The 20,022-nt window shown below is 40.2% G+C and overlaps 1 protein-coding gene across 1 annotated transcript in view; it reads left to right on the top strand.

The window, feature by feature from the left end:
- Positions 1–15,424: 15,424 nt before the first annotated feature.
- The window catches only part of LOC129411510 (NACHT, LRR and PYD domains-containing protein 3-like), an 8,507-nt gene continuing 3,909 nt past the window's right edge, over positions 15,425–20,022 (top strand). The window contains exons 1-7 of the mRNA XM_055162454.1: positions 15,425–15,442; positions 15,615–15,801; positions 17,107–17,663; positions 17,723–18,885; positions 18,954–19,121; positions 19,188–19,346; positions 19,482–19,528. Of these exons, the coding sequence (XP_055018429.1) occupies positions 15,425–15,442; positions 15,615–15,801; positions 17,107–17,663; positions 17,723–18,885; positions 18,954–19,121; positions 19,188–19,346; positions 19,482–19,528 (2,299 nt within the window). The remainder of the gene's footprint in view (positions 15,443–15,614; positions 15,802–17,106; positions 17,664–17,722; positions 18,886–18,953; positions 19,122–19,187; positions 19,347–19,481; positions 19,529–20,022) is intronic.

Genomic DNA, 20,022 nt, shown 5'->3' with positions numbered 1-20,022 from the left:
AAGTAAGAAAAAACTGAAACTGTACTTTACTTAAGTACTTTTTAAAGTGAATATTTTTTTTACTTTTTCTTCACTACATCTGAGAGCAGGTATCTATACTTTCTACTCCACTACATTATTGAACTGGACTGAAAAGTAAAAGTATTTTTTCATAATAGTGTAAGACCAGCTGAAAAGGCCAAGTGTTTATTTTTTTAACACATTCTTAATATGAGCAAACAGAAATATACAAAGAAAAACAACTAGGAAAAAAACATCAATTCATTTGTTTCTGTTGAACAAAATTCAGCACAAATCTGTATTGAAATCACAACATTTGAAGCTTTAGATCTGAAAATCTGCGCAAAATACTTTTTACTCTTTAAGTACATTTTTAACAGGTACTTTAATACTTTAACTTAAGCAGATTTGGTCATGTGATACTTTTTTGTGAGTAGATTTTTGCTCCAGTATCTGTACTTTTACTTAAGTAACAAAATCGAGTATTTCTTTCACCACTGGGCTAGGGTATATAGTTGCTGTTACAATCTTTTATCTGAGTATTATCAGTGAGTAGAGAAGCCAAAAAATGTTCTCAAGTAAGAGTAATGTTACTTCAAAATAATATTACTGAAGTAGAAGTACCTTTAAGTTAAAAATAAAAATAAAAATTGTATCTGTACTTTACTTGAGTACTTTTTAAAGTGGATAATTTTTACTTTTTCTTCACCACTGAGAGCAGGTATCTGTACTTTCTACTCCACTGCATTACTGAACAGGACCAACGTGTTTTTTGTAATAGTGTAAGACCTGCTAAAAAGGCAGAGGGTTTATTTTCATATTCATACATTACACATTCATAATCTGATCAAACAGAAATAAAAAAATCAACTAGGAAAAAACAATCAAGTAATTTGTTTATGTTGAACAAATTTCAGCACAAATCTGTATTAAAATCACAACAGTTGAAGCTTTATTAGATCTGTTTTGTTTTGCAAAAGTTAAACATAAGTTTTCGTTTTTAGCCATAAGATTTGGATGAGAATTAGAATAACTTTGGTCTGAAATTCCGACAGTTTGATTACCCGTGCGTAATCTGCGCGGTACATGTTGTTAGCATTAGCATTAGCAAGTGTCTCGGTTGCTAGGCGACGGGGCGGCTCCGTGGGCTACACCTGTCACATTTCAGCTACGGTGAGGGCTACAGCCTTCACAGCCTTCGAAAGCTGCCGCCCTTGAATTGGAACACGGCTAATATGAATAAAAAAATAAAAAATAAAATAAAGGTCTATAGGAGATGTGACGTGTATCAGGTGGAGGTCACGTGTACCAGGTGGAGGTCACGAGTTTCCGGTCTGGAGTGGAGCGCATTTATCATGGGACACATTTACTCATGATGGCCATAGTTATCCTGCCACTAAAAACAGTCTTACCCACTCCACAAACACCCGAAGCTAATTATATTACAGACTGTTGATGTGAATGTCTGTCGATAGTCAAGTCAAGTCAGTTTATTTATATAGCACATTTAAAAACAACCATAACAAGTTGCGCACACAATGCTTTACATCGTGAAACATAACATAGTGAAACAATAACACAAATATAAAATGTATAAAATATTACATAAGAGAGTGACTTGATACACAAAGATAATAGTCTAAAATAGAGCTCGTGGGCTGTTGAAAAACTGTTTTTAGGAAGGTTTTAAAATGAGGCAGGGAGGAGCAAGATCTCAGGTGATGAGGGAGAGCAAAGCTTGGGGGCCACAACAGAGAAAGCTCGACCTCCCCTGGTTTGAGGTGGGATGGTTGGATGGACAGTAGGTTGAGAGAGTTTGACCTGAGAGACTGGGAGGCTGTGTGGGGGGTTAAAAGATCAGTGATGTACTGTGGTGTGAGTGAGTTGAGTGATTTAAAAACAAATAATACAATTTTAAAATAAATTCTGTATTTAACAGGTAACCAGTGGAGTTTGGCTAGGATGGGTGTAATATGGTCTCTCTTTTTGGAAGCGGTGAACGTCTGGCAGCAGCATTTTGGACTAACTGTAACCTATTTAGGGAGGATTTTGGGAGGCCTGAATATAATGCATTACAGTAGTCCAGTCTATTTGTTACAAAAGCGTGTATGATTGTTTCAAAGTTACTGCGTGTTAGGATTGGTTTTAATTTAGCAATTTGTCTTAGCTGAAAAAAATCAAGTTTTAACAACATTTGAGATCTGTTTCTCAAAGTTTAAAAGAGAGGCCGTAAAAACACCAAGGTTCTTTGCAGAACTGTGCAAATTTGTGGCAAGAGGCCCAAGGTCAGATGTGAGGGTGTATTTAGTTCATTAAAAAGTCAATACATGTTTGTCCTGTCCCCGAGTGGACTCAGTACTGATGCACATCACCAAAACCATGGCGACCAAACCCTGAGGGAACTGTCTTTATTTTGTATGGCATATATTATCAGAGGTGAGTAGAGTCATGATAGATGTCAGAATAATTTTATTATCCCATATTTGCTAAATACTTGTGTGATATTCTAGGCCTATGAGTTAACCATTTATGTACTACAATTCTTTGATTTATAATGTACCAATCACTTGTATGAATATGAATAACCTCTTTGTGTTTGACAACTGTGCAGTGACCTATCGCTCTTGTGAACCTCGAGATGATTCCTCACATGAAGCCAACTCCCACTGTCACACATGCAAGAGTTATGATGGTGTCTGACTATACCTACGGCACCTCCTGATTGTTAATCATGTTTTATGTGTTTATACTATGCTTAGCTGCATCAGTTTCTTATTATGTCTTTGCTGGTTCCCCCTTCCCCTTGAGAATTATCATTCTGTAACTAGGGCCTCCTAATGAAATAAAAGGAGGAGAGCGGCCTTGAGTCATCAGAACGTGTGGAGACTGTTGGTTTTGATGCCCACTCTCTGCCCGTTCTCCTCATGAGTAAAACTGAATTAATCTCTTGTCTTTCTTCTTGTTTTAAATGTCTAGATAAACCTAACATAGAGTAGCCAAAAACTGTACTCAAATAAGAGTGACTTCAAAATAATATTGCTCAAGTAGAAATACATAGTAGTAGTCTAAATTATAGCGTAAAAATGTATGTAGGAAAAGTAATGGTAAAACTAACTGTAAGAGTGACTGTCGGGATGTGACATCAGGAATTAAAACTTCTATCATCTACAGGAAGACAAGCAGATGGAGTCACGAGTATGTTACAAATCAGATCTGTGGAGAGGTATGCCTGCTCAGAGTAAGAAAGTTTTCTCTGACAACAAGTTTAATCTCAAAACCAAGTCACTGCAGCTCCATGAAGCAGATGGTGGACCCCTCATTACAAAAGTTACACAGTGTTTTGTATTTATTTTGCACTTATATTGCTGAACATATAACTTTTTTTTTTTTAAGTAGGTGCGGGAAGAGACCAAAACCCCAACAATGCTTATGCTTAATCCAGGATGCAGGATGTGACCAAAGTCTAGGGTTGAATAATTTGGAAATTGTAATGGAAATTTATATTGTGGAAAGATTTCTCTCAATCTGTCTTTGTGTAAATGAATGTGATTTCTACCTGAGACCAGACTAAATATTAACATGTGTAAAAACTCAACAGATTCAACTGTCCCCACCCTACAGGAAACTGGGTGTTGTCTTTGTTGTCCTCAAATGTATGTTATCATCAGCCTGTGAGACAAGTGTCACTCTGCTTTGATATGTATGTAACTTGTATTTTTGTGCTCTGGGGAGAGACTCGGGGCAGAGACTGGGGTGTAACATTGGAGGGACATACTACTGGGGAGGGGAGGATGGTGGTTCGTGGCCAGGGCAGACCTAGGCCCTGTCCATATCTGCTGAAACAAGAATAAACCTTTGTTTGTATTCCAAAAACTCATTGGGCTTCACAAATTGATTAATTATTTATCATCAAGAAATACATAATTTTTTCCACAACAGAAATATTTAATTGCAATTTTTCTGATAACCACTGTGATTGTGATTACGGTGGTCTATGTTTTGATAATAGGATTCAGTTCAAAGTTCACAATTAAAACCTGTCCAGAAGAACTGACCAAAAGACTGAAATATGAACAGATCTAAACTAGGGGGTTGGCAGCTTTTATGCAGAATAAGAGCGGATATTTTGTTGTTTGTGGAGGAAATCATGGTACTCAAAGTAATTACAACCTTTACGATTGGCTAATTGCGTCAATTCAAATTAAGATTGAGATTTGTTTGTAATTGATCTTGCAATTTTACCACAGCTATAATCCAAATTTCGTGCTCTCATGTCTTAAATCATTGTAATAAACATTGTAATTAAAAATACATTTCAAATTACTGGCGTTGCCACATGGCTGCAGGTTCCACATCAAGTTAAATATGCCACTTAAAATTTCCAACAAATAACAGCGACTATTTTTTCTTCCTAGTAACTGACAGGACCTTATATAATCCCATAGAAAGTATTGACGGATTGATTAGTTCATTAAAAAGTCAATACAAGTTTGTCCTGTCCCTGAGTGCACTCAATACTGATGCACATCACCAAAACCACAGCAACCAAACCCTGAGGGAGATGTTTTTTTCATTTTATATGGGATATATTTAAACAAAAATAAAAAAAATAAAAAAATAAAGTGCACCTGATCTTCTGAGACTGTTTAACAAATTAATTAAATGAGTTTCTAAAAAATGTCTTCAATGTAATTGCTTAATTCTATAGGCTATGTTCCTTCCCAAACACAGACTTTGTTTGTGCTTTGTGTTAAGTAACATTTCAACTCAATTTTGATACTAAGGAACAGACTAGGTACTCAATACTGATTCTGATACCACAATGATTATTAAAAGAAAAACACTTTTTCTTTAGACCATTGTTTCTCAATCAGGCAGCAAAATCCTGCCTGATCTGAGCGAGTGTTCCTGCAGCTAAAGTTGAGAAATTCTTGCTTTGTTGTCTAAAAAGAAGGGTGATAAATCAGAAAAAGTCAGTGCACTTCAAGATACTTATGGATCCCTTTTACTGCTGGTTCAATGACTGTTTTTCATTGTTTAAAACTTGAGTAATACTAATTGTTCTGAGACACAATCACTCAGTCAACAATAAAATATCCTCATGAATGTTTAGTGATGGGCAGACCCACCTTTATTTTATGATTTATAAATAATATCTATTGACTTGGGTCATGAAAGTTTGTGACTTTTAAACTATGGGTCCACAGAAAAAAGAAGAAACAGGTCTTTAGACAATAGGACATGATTTTTAACATCATAGTACTTTCATCCAGGTAGGTTCCATAGTGGTCCATGGGTGTATACTAGTCCATGTGCTCTTATACTTGTTCTGATACAGCTCAAGATCATTCTAAAACTATTCAGAAAAGCCTAATTTCTGTCCTATGAATGTGACTTTTTTAGTATTGATACCTGCTCAAATAAGTGTCTTGATTTGATACTAATTTTTAGTATTGATTAGTATCTGATTTTCGATATTTTTGACAACCCTAGTAGTGCCATTAGTAAAGTGGGATACTGCAAACATGTTCACTATAAATACTATCAAACAAAAGCAGCTGTAGGCCTATTTATGATTTGGTCAAAGGTGCAGAGTAACAATAAAGGATTGCTCAGACACGTGTGAATGAAACAAACACAAGTCCAGGTCTGTTTTTGAAAAGGTAACATTATAACATGGCTTAAAGCTCACAAGAGTCAGATATAGGAGTTTTAACTATCCCATGATGACAAACAGGTGACGCAACCTGGCAAGTAACAGGTCAGATCTGTGGAGAGGCAACCCAGCTTGCAATAAAAATACGGGAGTCTACAGGCTTGTTCATTCAGGCTTGTTCCAGGTGTGCAATTTTAAGGCTTTTTGTCTCCACCTGCTGGTCATTTGACACAAGTGCACCTTCATGGGGCACTGTAAAATGGACAGTGAGGAAGTCCTTCAGTTAAAGTCGCTGTATCTGATTTTTTTTTACCTTCTTAAAAACGTGAAAAACAGAATTAGTTCTTTTTAAATGTTTTGCAGTGGCTCAAAGTTATTCCTCACTTACCTTATGCATTCTGAGCATCCGAGTTATTCACCATGATGAGTTTATAAGCACTTTCCACAACTTTCAAACACCACAGCAGAGTATTTCCATGCAACTCTATACTATAAATAAACTTAATACTTTGGATATTAACGTAAGGTAATTGTTAAAAAAAAACAAAAACAAAAACTGTTGATCTCCTGACACAATGATGTTTCATGCCAAAAAGTTCACACACTATATTTCTATATTTTGTACATATAGGCGACATTTAGACTTAGACAAACTTTATTGATCCACAAGGGAAATTATTTGGACACAGTAGCAAACAGCATATTATAATAACAACAAATTGTATAATAAATTATAAATTATAATAATAATAATAAATGTTTAAGAATAGTTGATACAGCTATCAGAAAATTGTAAAATCTGCCAGAACTTTGTATTTTGCTGATAACAGACACAAACTACATGTTCTTTTTAGAATGGTAAATGCAGTTCGAAATGTCCCCCAGTCTGATAGCTTCGAAGCTCCCCCTTGGGTGTGTGAATATTTTTTGAACATCTTTATAAACAAGGTTCAGACAGCGAGAGCTCTTATCAGCACTTCACCTGTGCTCCAGTCTGATGTTGTCACAGGTCTAGTTTGTTTCAGTCAGTTTGAGCCAGTGACACTATCTTGTTTGGAAAAAGTGGTCCGGGAAATTTAGCCTTCTGGTTCACACAATGACCCTATTCTTCCTTGCCTGTTTAAAGAGGTCTTTTCCACCATAGCGCCCTGACGTACCTAGAGTGGTACCTGCTACCCTTAAATATGTTGTTGTCAGGCCTTGATTTTAACAAGACTTCATATTTTCAAAAATTTTGAAAAAAAAAAAAAAAAAAAAAAGTTCTAATCAGATGAAGGCATTTTTAAAACAGCATGAGATCTCTGAGGTTTTTCAGTCTGGTTTTAAAAATCTTCACAGTGCTGAATCAGCATTGATGAGGGATTTTTAAGATATTCTTGTGTCTACTAACTCTGGTCACACCGCTGCTCTGGTGTTGTTGGATTTGACTGCAGCGTTTGACACAGAGGACCACGAGATCCTCCTGTGTTCCCTGCAAAATTGGGATGGCATCCAAGGAAATGCTCTGGAGTGGTTCCAATCCGACTTAGCAGATAGAAGTTTTAGTGTTCAGGTTGGTAATTGTGTTTCATCCACAGCTGCCCTGTCATGTGGTGAGTACCAAGGATCCATTTTTGGACCACTCCTTTTTTCACTGTACAGCACCTACTTCCTCTAGGATCTGTACTCCAAAAGCATGAGGTTTCATTCCATCTGTTTGCTCCTCTGTTGGATTGTACTGATGATGTTAAAAAAAAAAAAAAATTATGATAAAAAAAATGAAGTTCTTTTAATTGGTCCAAGTAGTGCTGGTAGTGATGTTTATGAAACCCACTGTCACAAACTTGGGAGTGAGACTGATCAAGACTTTAAACTTGACAAACAAATTAATGCCCTTTGAAAGGCTTTTTCCATTTGAGGCAACTGGCAAAGATAAAGTCATCACTTTCATGACAAGACTGGGTTACTGCAATGCTCTCTATCTTGGCATAAACCAGTTCTCACAAGCATTCTTGCAGCTAGCCCAAAAAGCACAGCTGCTTGTCTTTTAACTGGTTCATGAAAACAGGACCACATGTCCCTCATCCTGTCTGCCCTGCACTGGATTTTAAAATACTTTTATTTGTCTTTAAATGCCTAAATACCTCTCTGACCTGCTGGCACCATCCTCTCCAGTGTGCTCCATCAGATTTGCTGACCAGGCTCTGCTCATGGTTCTTCAGTCCAGGAGAAAGCTTAGAGGAGACAGAGCATTTTCTGTTGTTGGGCCTAAATTATAAAATGAGTTGCCTATTTACATAAGACAAGCTGACTCTGTTCTTGGTTTTAAATCACTTGTTTACCACACACTTGTTTTCTTTGGCTTTTGACTAGTTTTGAGGTCTTTTACGGTTCACTAATTGTTACATTTTTTTTTTTTAACTGTATTATACATGTGTTTATCTTTGTGTACAGCACTTTAGTCAACTTTCTTATGTTTAAAAGTGCTTTAATAAACTGGATTTGAAATTATAAATAAGTAGCAGGAAGAGACTGGTGTCAATTAAGGCATAATTATACAAAATATGTAATGTCCCTTCAAATAACAACTAAACTAAACTGGGTTTTTCCAGCTCAGTCTGTAGTTTCCATGATTATTTCTTTTGCTTTCACTTTTGTCCCTTAAACCTGTTGGAGCAGCAATTAAAGTCAGATTCTATTCTTGTACACTGTCCCTGCCCCCTCTCAAAACACAATCACATCATTTACTGACTTTACTTAAAGACAGCTTTAAAGGTGTATTGTGTAACTTTTCCGACAAATGCTTTTCTCGTCTCCATGGAGATGTTATTGCTTTGTCTGGAAAGATTCACAGTATAGTATTAAACCATTCTACCTTCATTGAGACAAAACTATACCAAGTTACAGGTCAGATCTGTGGAGAGGCAACACCACTCCCAGTCAGAATGCCTGTTTTTTTTTGTTTGTTTGTTTGTTTTGTTTTGTTGTTTTAGGTATTTTTGAGCAATAAAATCACCTGTAATTGAATAAATGTAAGGTAAAGCTGTTTAATGTCACACTGTGGAACATTCCAGACAGAGCGATGATGTATCCATAGAAACAAGAAGGTGACAAACCCTTCACCCTCCAGAAAAGTTACACCTTATGTCATTTATGTCACTGTCATATGTCATTTTATTGTTATTTTCATTTCTATTATGATTTCACTTATGTTATATGCTCCATTGTATATGAATGTAAATCTTTACTTGCTCAGAAATAAATGTATAAATTTAAAAAAGAAAAAAAAAATTGTCAAAACAGATTAAAGTAAAAACATGCGTTGTTCTTTTTGGATGTTTTTACTGCAACAAACTTAACCTGACTCTTACTTGGCCTGAGCCTTACATCGATAATTGAGTCTGAACAGAACCTGTGTGGGAGCTCTCATTTAAACCATACACGTGTAGTAAATACTAGTCTAATAATAATATAAAGTTATATTATAGATCTATGAGTTAAACTTATGAACAGGCGGAAAAACAGGAGAGGATCTTTGTACCAGAGATCCATCTGAACGTGTCAGCAGAGTGAGCGCTCTTCGTGTGTGGCTCCAGAGCTGATCTATGTTCGTTGTACAGTAACTTTCAGTTTCCCACGCAGCTCTCGCGGGTGTTGTCGGGAGTGGTGGTGTTGTTGCAGACTGTGGATGCGGCGTTTGTCCTCTGGTAAATCTATGCGTGTTCTGTGTCTTTAGCAGTGGTGGATGAAGCACTCGGTTTGTTTACCTATGTAAAAGTGCACATACCGGTCACTCAAGTAACCTAAAAGTAAAAGTATCATATGAAAAAATCTACGTTAAATAAAAGTATTAGTACCCGTTTTAAAGTGTAGGTCTTCTTGAAGAGTAAAACGTAAAAGTAGCCTGATTCCTGCAGATTTTGTGATCTTATGAAGCTTCGAAAGTAGTGATTTTTTGTGCTCAGTTTTGTTTAACAGAAACAATGGATTTTTTTTACAGCTGCTTTGATTTGTATAGTTGTATTTGCACAGTTTACAAACGTGTTAAAAATGACCCCTCAGCCTTTTCTGCAGTCTTAAATAGTGCCCGACCGATATGGATTTTGCTGTGGCTGATATGAAACCGATATAATGGTAGATGGAGCTGCCGATAGTCGATATAATCACCGATATATTTTGTGATGTAAAAATTCATTCAATCTTGAATTGTTTAAAAAACTTAGATTTGGCTCTAGTGGATTCTAAATTGGGTTTATTTACGCAACATTTATTGTTATTCTGACTCTTTACATCATATTTACATACAGTAGATTGGCCTAATGGCATTTTTGCATCACATTCTAGCTACTAGTGATGGGTATTCCAGTTTTTTTTTGGAGAACCGGCTCTTTTGGCTCGGCTCACTAAAGCAGCTGGCTCTTTCGGCTCCCAAGCGACTCTTGAGATTGTTTTGTTGCAAGCAGGACTAAACCAGAACTGAACCAGGACTGAGTGTCGGGACTCGGTCTCTATCTCTCTCCCTCTCTCGAGCCCAATATTAGTCCTGGTTTATTCATTTTATGCTGAACTGCAGCCAGATATGCACTTTTTTTATCCTGTGCACACGCAGATTTCTGAAAGTTTCGTTTTCAGCAGCTGCTGCTGTCAAACGGGTCTACAAGCGGCCTGAAGAGAAAAAGTGAGAAAAAGAGAAAACACGGCTCCCAATAAGAAGCATGATCCCGTTGTTCGCTCTAAGAGCCGCTTCGATCGCGACCGACCCATAACTCTTAGCTAGTAAAGAAACTAGCGCTATTAGCCTTTAGCCGTAAAAACGTGTGCGCCGCGGTAATTAATTATATGCATAAATGTGGATCATTCACACGTCTATTCACAGCTCGTTTACATATCAATGCAGGTCCAGTAACAAATATACAGCCAATATAGTCACTTTACAATAGATCAACAGAAAACAGCCTGTTTATGTGCGGGAGCTACAGCAGCTAATCGCTAACAAATAACAAAAACTAGCATCAAAGTCAATGTATTTCCAACACTCACCGCTCACACAGGCTTCTCCTCACATCACAAGTCTGCACTAAGAAATGTCCTTTTAATCCAGACTCAAACCGATTGTCCGTAAAAAGAAAATAATCTCAGTGTTGCGCACCGCTGCGGGTGTAAACAAACACACCTGAGTGAAGTGACGTGACTCTGGTGGTGTGTTCAGGGACAGTATGGACACACACACACAGACAAATTACACCGCAGATAAATACTGATGCGGAGCCACATATTAGGACATTTATCTGTCTGTAAAGTGGATTAAAATAACATAATGCAGAGAGTCTAAGATTTATAAGGAGGTATAACATGACCACGTGAAATATCGGCCCATATCAGCAAGCCGATGGCCGATATGTCTCCAGGTGCCCATATTGGCCAGCCGATATATCGATCGGACTCTAGTCTTAAACCAGTGGCGCCTGTGGGTATGAATGTGCGTGCCCTGAATGTTCCAAGTTTTGCATGGAGGAGCACGACGTTGATTATTGACCAAACTCTTCACTTATTTACCCAAATACCAGTCCTGGGAGTGCCGCGATAATAACTCTGAAAAACAAGTGCTCACATCCAAGTCTGTGTCGAGGTCCTCACTCTTTTGTCACTCATCTCAGTCAGTGCGTTCAGCAGGGATTTGTACCGGTCCGCATAATCAAACGTTTTAATTCTAAACAACATGAGAAATTAAACTTATTCAGTAAAGTAAGACTGAAGTGAGTGTTGACTCTTCTGCAGTGGGTCTCATTCTAGGTACACAGGAGTTCGCGCCCATGTCCTCAGTTTATGTAAACAGCTTTGCAGAATAACTACTGACACCTCACAGAGTTAGAAACACACACGAGCCGCAATGCCGCTCTTGACTGTGTGCACTATCCCAAAAAGTACAGATTATTTTTTTATTTAAGTTCAGTACTTTACTACCATCCATCCATTTTCTTCTGCTTTATTCGGGGCTGGGTCATGGGGGCAGTAGTCTGAGCAGGGACATGCAGATTTCCCTCTCCACACACACTTCTTCCAGCTCTTCCGGGGGGATCCCGAAGCGTTCCCAGGCCAGCCGAGAGACATAGTCCCTCCAGCGTGTCCTGGGTCTTCACCGGGGCTTCCTCCCAGTGGGACATGCCCAGAACACCTCCCGAGGGAGGCGTCCAGGAGGCATCTGGAACAGATGCCCGAGCCACCTCAGCTGGCTCCTCTCGGTGTGGAGGAGCAGCAGCTCTACTCTGAGCGCCTCCCATGTGACTGAGCTCCTCACCCTGTCTCTAAGGGAGGAAACTCATTTCGGCTGTTTGTGTCCATGATCTCGTCCTTTTGGTCATTACCAAAAACTCATGACCATAGGTGAGGGTAGGAACATAGACTGACCGGGAAATCGAGAGCTTTGCCTTTTGACTCAGCCCCCTCCCTCAGTGCCGATGCTGCACTGATCCGCCTGTCAATCTCGCATGCCATTCTCCCCTCATGCACTCTATCCTGGAACGCGAGGATGGAGTACTTTACTATTTTTTGTTTTGTCTTGTTTTTATACGTAGACTAAGTGACATCAACATCCTGTATGTCTATGTTTTTGAAGTCCAGGAAAGTTTTCACAAAGCAGGACAGAACATGTACAAGAAAAGATCAGAGATAAAGTTGGGGTGGGCCTGAGCCTGTCATGTGTGCAGCCACAGGAAGTCTTAAAGGTGCATTGTGTAACTTTCCTGTTGGAGGGTCCGTCACCTGCTTGTTTCTAAGGATATCTCATTGTTCCACCTGGACTGTTCCACAGTATGACATTAATCAGGACTACCTTACATTTATTCAGTTACAGGTGGTTTTATAGCTGGAAAAAAATACCTAGAAAAACAGGTATTCTGACTGACTAACTTGGTCTGGTTTGGTCTGCATGATGATAGACAAAGAAATAACATCTCCATGGAGAAAAGTATCTCACAGACCACCCATCAGAAAAGTTACACAATGCACCTTCTGTTCTGTTCTCAATGACATCTTTATGCAGTGACGCAGTAGGACAGCTAGAGTGGCATCCTCCCCGGATGCAGATCAAATGGGTATTGTGGCCCATGTATTGAGACGTACCGAATCGTGAATCACCAATCAAACTGTATCATTGCATCCATAGTAGACATTAAAGTTCCACAGTGCAGCTTTAAGACTCCTGTTGATCCAGGGACACAGACCTGCTCCAGCAAACCCTAAACCATAACTGTTTCTTTTCAGGAAAATGGAGAACAGACCAGGACCAGCTGAACCAGGACTAAACCAGGACTGTCACAGGTCTAAAGCAGGTCCTGGCCCCAGTGGAGTCTCTCTGTGCAGTAACGACTCCAAAGACTTGGGCATTAACTTCGAAAAAGGACAAACTGGATCCTCTGCAAGATTTAAAGAGCACTCACATCCGAGGTATGGACTGAACCAGGACTAGACCAGGACTAAACAGGACTACTCAATACTAATTCATTATTGTTAATAATGATGAACCCAGAACTGAACCAGGACTGAACCAGGACTGAACCAGGACTAGAGTAGGACTTAAGAAGGGTCATGTTTGTACACAGTCTGCATTAATGAATATTTCTTTAAATGTTATGGCTGGCTACAAGTGCATTATGTAATAGGGTGTATAAAATTGAAGGCTCTAAAATAAAATTTAAAAATGCCTGGATTAAACTCACCCGTTAAAGTTGCATTGTGTAACTCCCAAACAGAACCAGACCTGACACATTGATTTTTTAAAATTATATTTTTCACAAAAATGTATTTGTTAAATTCTCTGTTCTCATGATTAAAAAATATATATAAATTATATTTCATATAATTTTGTTCTCATGAAGGTGTATAGGTATATTATCAGAAGTAATTATTGATAAATGGCAATATATCATCCGTTGTTTTATTATGGGGAAATTTTGTGATAGCGAATCGAGACATGCATATCATGATATGTATGTATGTATTGTATTGTCAGGCTGCAGGCAATGCAGACTCCTGCTGAATTCATGCTAGATCTGTTGAACATGGAAATACTATGTTCAACATAATATCCAAATCCACTCAGTTTATGGGTTCATGTCAGTGAACACGATCATGGAATAATTTAGCTCCATAAAATGCTTCTTTATAAAGACTAATGAATATTTATATAATTGTACTGTTGGCATTGGTGCAAAAATAAATAACAGTAACTGTTAACAATTACTGTACTTTATTTTTATCATTTTGGCAGAAAGAATGAATAATTTTTACATTGTGGTTATATTGTAACTATTATTATTACAGCCAAACAGATTGATATTGTGGCACCATGTATCGAATCGCAAGGAAACTGTATCATTGCATCCAAAGTTCCACAGTGCAGCTTTAAGACTCCTGTTGATTTAGGGACACAGACGTGCTCCAGCAAACCCTAAATTTTAACTGTGTTTCTTTTCAGGAAAATAGAGAACAGACCAGGACCAGCTGAACCAGGACTAAACCAGGACTGTTACAGGTCTAAAGCAGGTCCTGGCCCCAGTGGAGTCTCTCTGTGCAGTAACGACTCCAAAGACTTGGGCATTAACTTTAAAAAAGGACAAACTGGACCCTCTGCAAGATTTAAAGAGCACTCACATTTGAGGTATGGACTGAACCAGGACTAAAGCAGAACCAAACAGAACTATTCAATTCTAATTCATTATTGTTAGCCATGATGAATCCAGGACTGAACCAGGACTGAACCAGGACTGAACCAGGACTGAACCAGGACTAAACCAGGACTAAACCAGGACTAATCAGGACTCTGTTGTTATTGATCGACAGAAACGAGGATTCGAGCGTTCCCATTGGTCAGGAGCCTCAGGCAGAGCTGGACTCCATCTTCCAGGTCTGTGATGTCAAAGTGTTTATGTGATTATTGAAAAGACGCACACATGTGTGACACATGGTAGGCCTGTTAAATAAGATTATTATTAGATTTTTATTTGTCATGGCATTATAAACTGTTCATTGTATTTCAACATCGGCTTTACCCACCATCAGCTCCAGTGTCGTATCTGTTCTGTTCTCGGTCAGGAGTCATTTTGGTGCCTTTGTCTCCTTGTATGTGCGTTTTGCTTTGACACTGAGCTGATTTAAAACACCCGCTGCACAACAAGGTTAAACCTGTTCAATGTCCAGACACTGTTGGTGCAACATTCACACACGTCCTGTCAGGAGAATGTCTGGAGAAGAGCTGTGTGACATTGTGTGTGTGAAAATGGCTTTAATCTTTAGAATGTGATGTTTTTATAAAGGGTGCAACAATATTGGGTATAGTCAAATCGTCTGTGGGTGCTGTGCGGCTCTGACTCTTGTATCTCTATGGTTCTTGCCATAGACTTTATATATGAATAGACATGGCTAGCTATATTTACATTTATTAATGTTCAAAATAGCCAAATAAAAACCCCAGGATCATGTAGAGAGGGTTAAAAATACATTTTAAGGTCAGAATGATGAGTCACTTCGCGCTCATGCTTCCTGTTTGGGACCCACACAGCTAGTGCGTTAGCTATGTCTATTTATTTATACAGTCTGTGCTTGTCCCAAGGGTCACTCCCACTAGCGTTAGCAGCAGGTTTGATTGACAGTGTTGCTAAGCACACAGACCGCTGGTTTGGCATGGGGCAGGCACTTAGCAACACTCTCAATTAAAGCTGGGAAGGGCCATTACTTTCAACAGCCTTCGCTCCTGATTGGCTCTTTGATTTCGTGCTCGGATTTCCAAACATGGTTCCTGGTTGCATGGTTAGGCTGCTGCCCCCCGCGACCCGGCCCCGGATAAACGGACGAAAATGGATGGATGGTTCCTGGTTGCAGATTAGCAACTATTAATGGTAGCTTCGTTGAGCTTAATTTGGATGCTATAGTGACGTCACACTTCCTCGGTCTACTTCTGTTACACAGTCTGTGGTTCCAGGTTCTGGAGGAGCAGGTCCTGAGGTTTGTAAAACAGCAGCTGCAGAGGCTTCACAGACTCCTGGCCTCAGATTACCCAGAATGCCCCGAGAGTGAGGAGGAGGAGGAGAGCCGAGAGGTTCTGACCATCACCTTGGATTTCCTGAAGAAGATGGACCAGGAGCAGCTGGCCCAACGCCTTTTCAGCAGTAAGAACTTCCAGATGCCCTCCCATCCTCCTGTATCCCTGTGTCAGATGCCCTCCCATCCTCCTGTATCCCTGTGTCAGATGCCCTCCCATCCTCCTGTATCCCTGTGCGTCACTGTGTGAGGCAGAGAAAATGTAAATGCAGTTCTTTAGTTGATGCTCTTATTTATCATGACAAGGAGGAAGTAAACTGGTAAACTGGTAGACCACTTGCTTTGGAGAGACAGGTGTAAACTTTTTGTGCCTCAAAAAGATAAAATAATGAGTTGTTTCCAAAGCATTGTTATAGATAGTGGTGGAAGGTATGAATGAAGTACAAGCAGTAAAGTACTACACTTAAGCACATTTATTAGGTATCTGCCCATTTTAAAGTGGATTTTTTTTTACTTCACTACATTTGAGAGCAGGTATCTGTACTTTCTACTCCACTCCATTTTTTAACAGAATTGAAAAGTAAAAAAGAAAAAAATTCATATGATTTTAGGGGATATTTTTACCATGTTTGTTGTAACATTCTGACTTTTGAGCTTTTGAGTTAAAGCTTCAACTTTCAGCAAACAATAATAAAGAGAAATAAATTAAATAAAAATGTATTTGTATTGCCATTGTTGACCAAAATCTGTGTCATTTTTAATCAATAAAGTTAACACTTTAACAAATTAACAACAGTTTATCATGGCACAGTAAGTCACTGATGTACTGGGGCACCTGGCCATTTAGAACTCCCATGAACATGATTTTAAAATCAATATGGAATTTAACAAGAAGCTAGTGCAGTGAAGATAAAATAGGTGTGATATGTGTTCGCCTGTTAGCTCCTGTTAAAAACCTTGCAGCCAAGTTTTGTACAAGTTACAGCCGCTTAAGGGTGATGCATTAATAAATCTAAACGAGATGAAATAACAGAGTGAACATTCATCTCAAGATCAGCATTTGATCAAATTTGTCTCAGTTTAGAGATGTTCTGTAGCTGTAAAAGCGGTTGCAGAATTGAAAACTTGCATGGAACTGTTTTCTGAGTAAAAACAGAAAATAGAGTCTGAGTAAAAGTTCGCCTATATTGCAAGTTGCATCACTTGTGTATTATGAGCTCATTTGACTAAAGCCAGTGTAAAGCCTAAAGCAGTTTTAGAGCATTTAAAAGTTAATATTTTTGTCACTCCTGTGTCTATCAACTTAAAATTAAAAGTGGCATTGTGTGTGTGCAATTGGCTTTTGTATCAGATGCTCTCCCATCCTCCTGTATCCCTGTGTGTCAGATGCCCTCCTGTATGTTTAACATATAACTCTTCTGTCTTGTTTAAAGGGAGTAAAGTTGGATTCAGAGATAAACTGAAGTGTGATCTGAAGCAGAGGTTCAGCCGTGTGTTTGAGGGTGTCGCTAAAGCTGGAGACTCCGCCCCCCTGACCCAGATCTACACAGAGCTTTACATCACAGAAGGCGGAGCCTCAGAGGTCAACCAGGAACATGAGATTAGACACATGGAGACCGCATCCAGGAGAGCAGTCGTTCCAGAGATCACCATCACATGTGAAGAGCTCTTTAAAGACCACCCACATTCACCAAAGCCAGTCAGAGCAGTGCTCACGAAGGGTGTGGCCGGCGTGGGGAAAACAGTGTTGACTCAGAAGTTCTGTCTGGACTGGGCTGAAGGCCGGGCCCACCAGGACCTCCAGCTGCTGTTTCCGTTCACTTTCAGAGAGCTGAATGTGCTCAGAGACACGCAGTTCAGCCTGGTAGAGCTGCTGCACCACTTCTTCAGTCCATCCAAAGATCTCTGCAGCTTCCAACAGCTCCAGGTGCTCTTCATCTTTGACGGTCTGGATGAGTGCAGACTTCCTCTAGACTTCAGCCGAACCCAGGCCTTGAGCGACCCCACAGAATCCACCTCAGTGCACGTGCTGCTGGTGAACCTCATCAGGGGAAGCCTGCTTCCCTACGCTCGTCTCTGGATAACCACACACGCCCCGCCGCGGCCAATCAGATCCCTGCTGAGTGCATCTCCATGGTGACAGAGGTGCGAGGGTTTGCCGACCTGCAGAAGGATCAGTACTTCAGGAAGAGGTTCACAGACCAGGCCATAGCCATCATCTCCCACATCAAGAGCATCCGCAGCCTCCACATCATGAGTCACATCCCAGTCTTCTGCTGGATCCTCTCCACAGTTCTACAAAAGCTTCTGGAACAAGCAGAGAGACAAGAACTGCCCCGGACTCTCACGCAGATGTACGTCCACTTTCTGGTGGTGCAGGCCAAAGTCCAGAATATCAAGTATCACCAGGGATCAGGGGCAGATCTTCACTGGACTCCAGAGACCAGGGAGATGGTGCGTTCTCTGGGAAAACTGGCCTTTGAGCAGCTGCAAAAAGGAAACCTGATTTTCTATGAGAGTGACCTGGGTGAGTGTGGGCTGGATGCTGCAGCGGCCTCAGTGTATTCCGGAGTGTTCACACAGGTCTTCAGAGAGGAGCCAGGCCTGTACCAGGACAAGGTCTACTGCTTCATCCATCTGAGTGTGCAGGAGTTTCTGGCTGCTCTTCACGTCCATCACACCTTCTTCAGCTCAGGAGAGAACCTGCTGAAGACACCACACTCCTCTGAGAGCTCTGACCCTGAGTCTTACCCTGAGGCAGCCTTCTACCGTTCTGCTGTGGTCCAGGCCTTACAGAGTCCAAATGGGCACCTGGACCTATTCCTGCGCTTCCTCCTGGGGCTATCTCTGCCGACCAATCAGAGCCTTCTGCAGGGTCTTCTGTCTCAAACAGGAAGTGACAGGACCAATCAGATGACAGTAAAGTACATCAAACAGAAGTTGAATGAAGAGGGTCTGTCTGTAGAGAGAAACCTGAACCTGTTCCACTGTCTGAACGAGCTCAACGACTGCAGTCTGGTGCAGGAGATACAGAAGAACATGAGAAAATACCTCTCTGATAGAAACATGTCTCCTGCTCAATGGGCAGCTCTGTCCTTTGTCTTACTGTCCTCAGACTCAGACCTGGAAGAGTTTGACCTGAGGAAATACCAGGCCTCAGAGAGAGCTCTCCTGGGTCTAACACCGGTGTTCAAAGTTTCCACCAAAGCCCTGTGAGTCCAGACTGTATTTAAACTCTTGTGTGGAGGTTCTAGTCTCTAACGTCCCTCTCTCTCCTCAGTCTTTGTGGCTGTGGCTTGTCCCCTCACAGCTGTGGTCCTCTGTCCTCAGTCCTCAGCTCCTCCAGACTCACACATCTGGATCTCAGTCACAATGATCTCCATGACTCAGGAGTGGAGCTGCTGTGTTCTGGACTGAAAAGTGCCCAATGTAAACTGGAGACGCTCAGGTGAGATGCTCCCATGATGCACTCTGCCCCCCTTATGTCCACATGAGTGTAATGCTGTGTCTTTAGGTTGTCTGGGTGTCTGATCTCAGAGAGGGGCGGGGCTGCGCTGGCCTCAGCTCTGAGCTCCACCCCGTCCCACCTGAAAGAGTTAGATCTGAGCTACAACCATCCAGGACCCTCAGCCGAGCTCTTGATGGCTCTACAGCGCCCCCTGCCATCTGTCAGGTAAGACCGCATTTGCCCCCTGCTGTCTGTCAGGTGAGATCGCCCCCTGCTGTCTATCAGGTGTGGGTCCTGGTCTGTGATCCATGGTTGATCCTGGTTTCTGGTCCTGGTCTAAACTGGACTTGTGTGTTTCAGGCTGGATCCTGCTGGAGAGCGCTGGATGGTCCCAGGTCTGAGGAAATGTGAGTCTGCTTTTATTTCATTCACACAGAAAAGTGCAAATAACAGATCAGACAATTTCCTTAATTTTACATTTTTGGTGAAGTTTATCAGTTAGCTCAGACATGACCAGTAGATGTGACATAACAGTTACCTAGCAACCATACTGTAAACAATGGCCAAAACTAATCTCATTTAATATATTTCAAAATATATCTAGCATAGTTTTCCTTTACTTTTCCTTACAAGTGTTTGCTGGTGAAAGACTTTTTAACTAGTATTTATCATGTACGATCCCCTGTGGTAAAGAAGTACTAAATTTTGTTACTTAAGTAGAAGTACAGATACTTGAGGAAAAAAAAAAACTCAAGTAAAAGTAAAAGTATCACATGCAAAAATCTACTGAAGTAAAAGTAGTAAAGTATTCTTTTAAAAAAATACAAAAGAATAAAAAGTAAAAGTATTTCTTTCATATTTTAATGTCATCTATAGCGTCAAATGTAATGATTTTGATAAA

This window comes from Boleophthalmus pectinirostris, unplaced genomic scaffold (genome assembly GCF_026225935.1).
Source record: "Boleophthalmus pectinirostris isolate CB_2022bp ecotype Guang Dong unplaced genomic scaffold, ASM2622593v1 HiC_scaffold_5, whole genome shotgun sequence".
Taxonomy (NCBI): Eukaryota; Metazoa; Chordata; class Actinopteri; order Gobiiformes; family Gobiidae; genus Boleophthalmus; species Boleophthalmus pectinirostris.
Note: the sequence above shows the minus strand (reverse complement) of the source record. Positions and strands in the feature narration are given on the sequence as shown.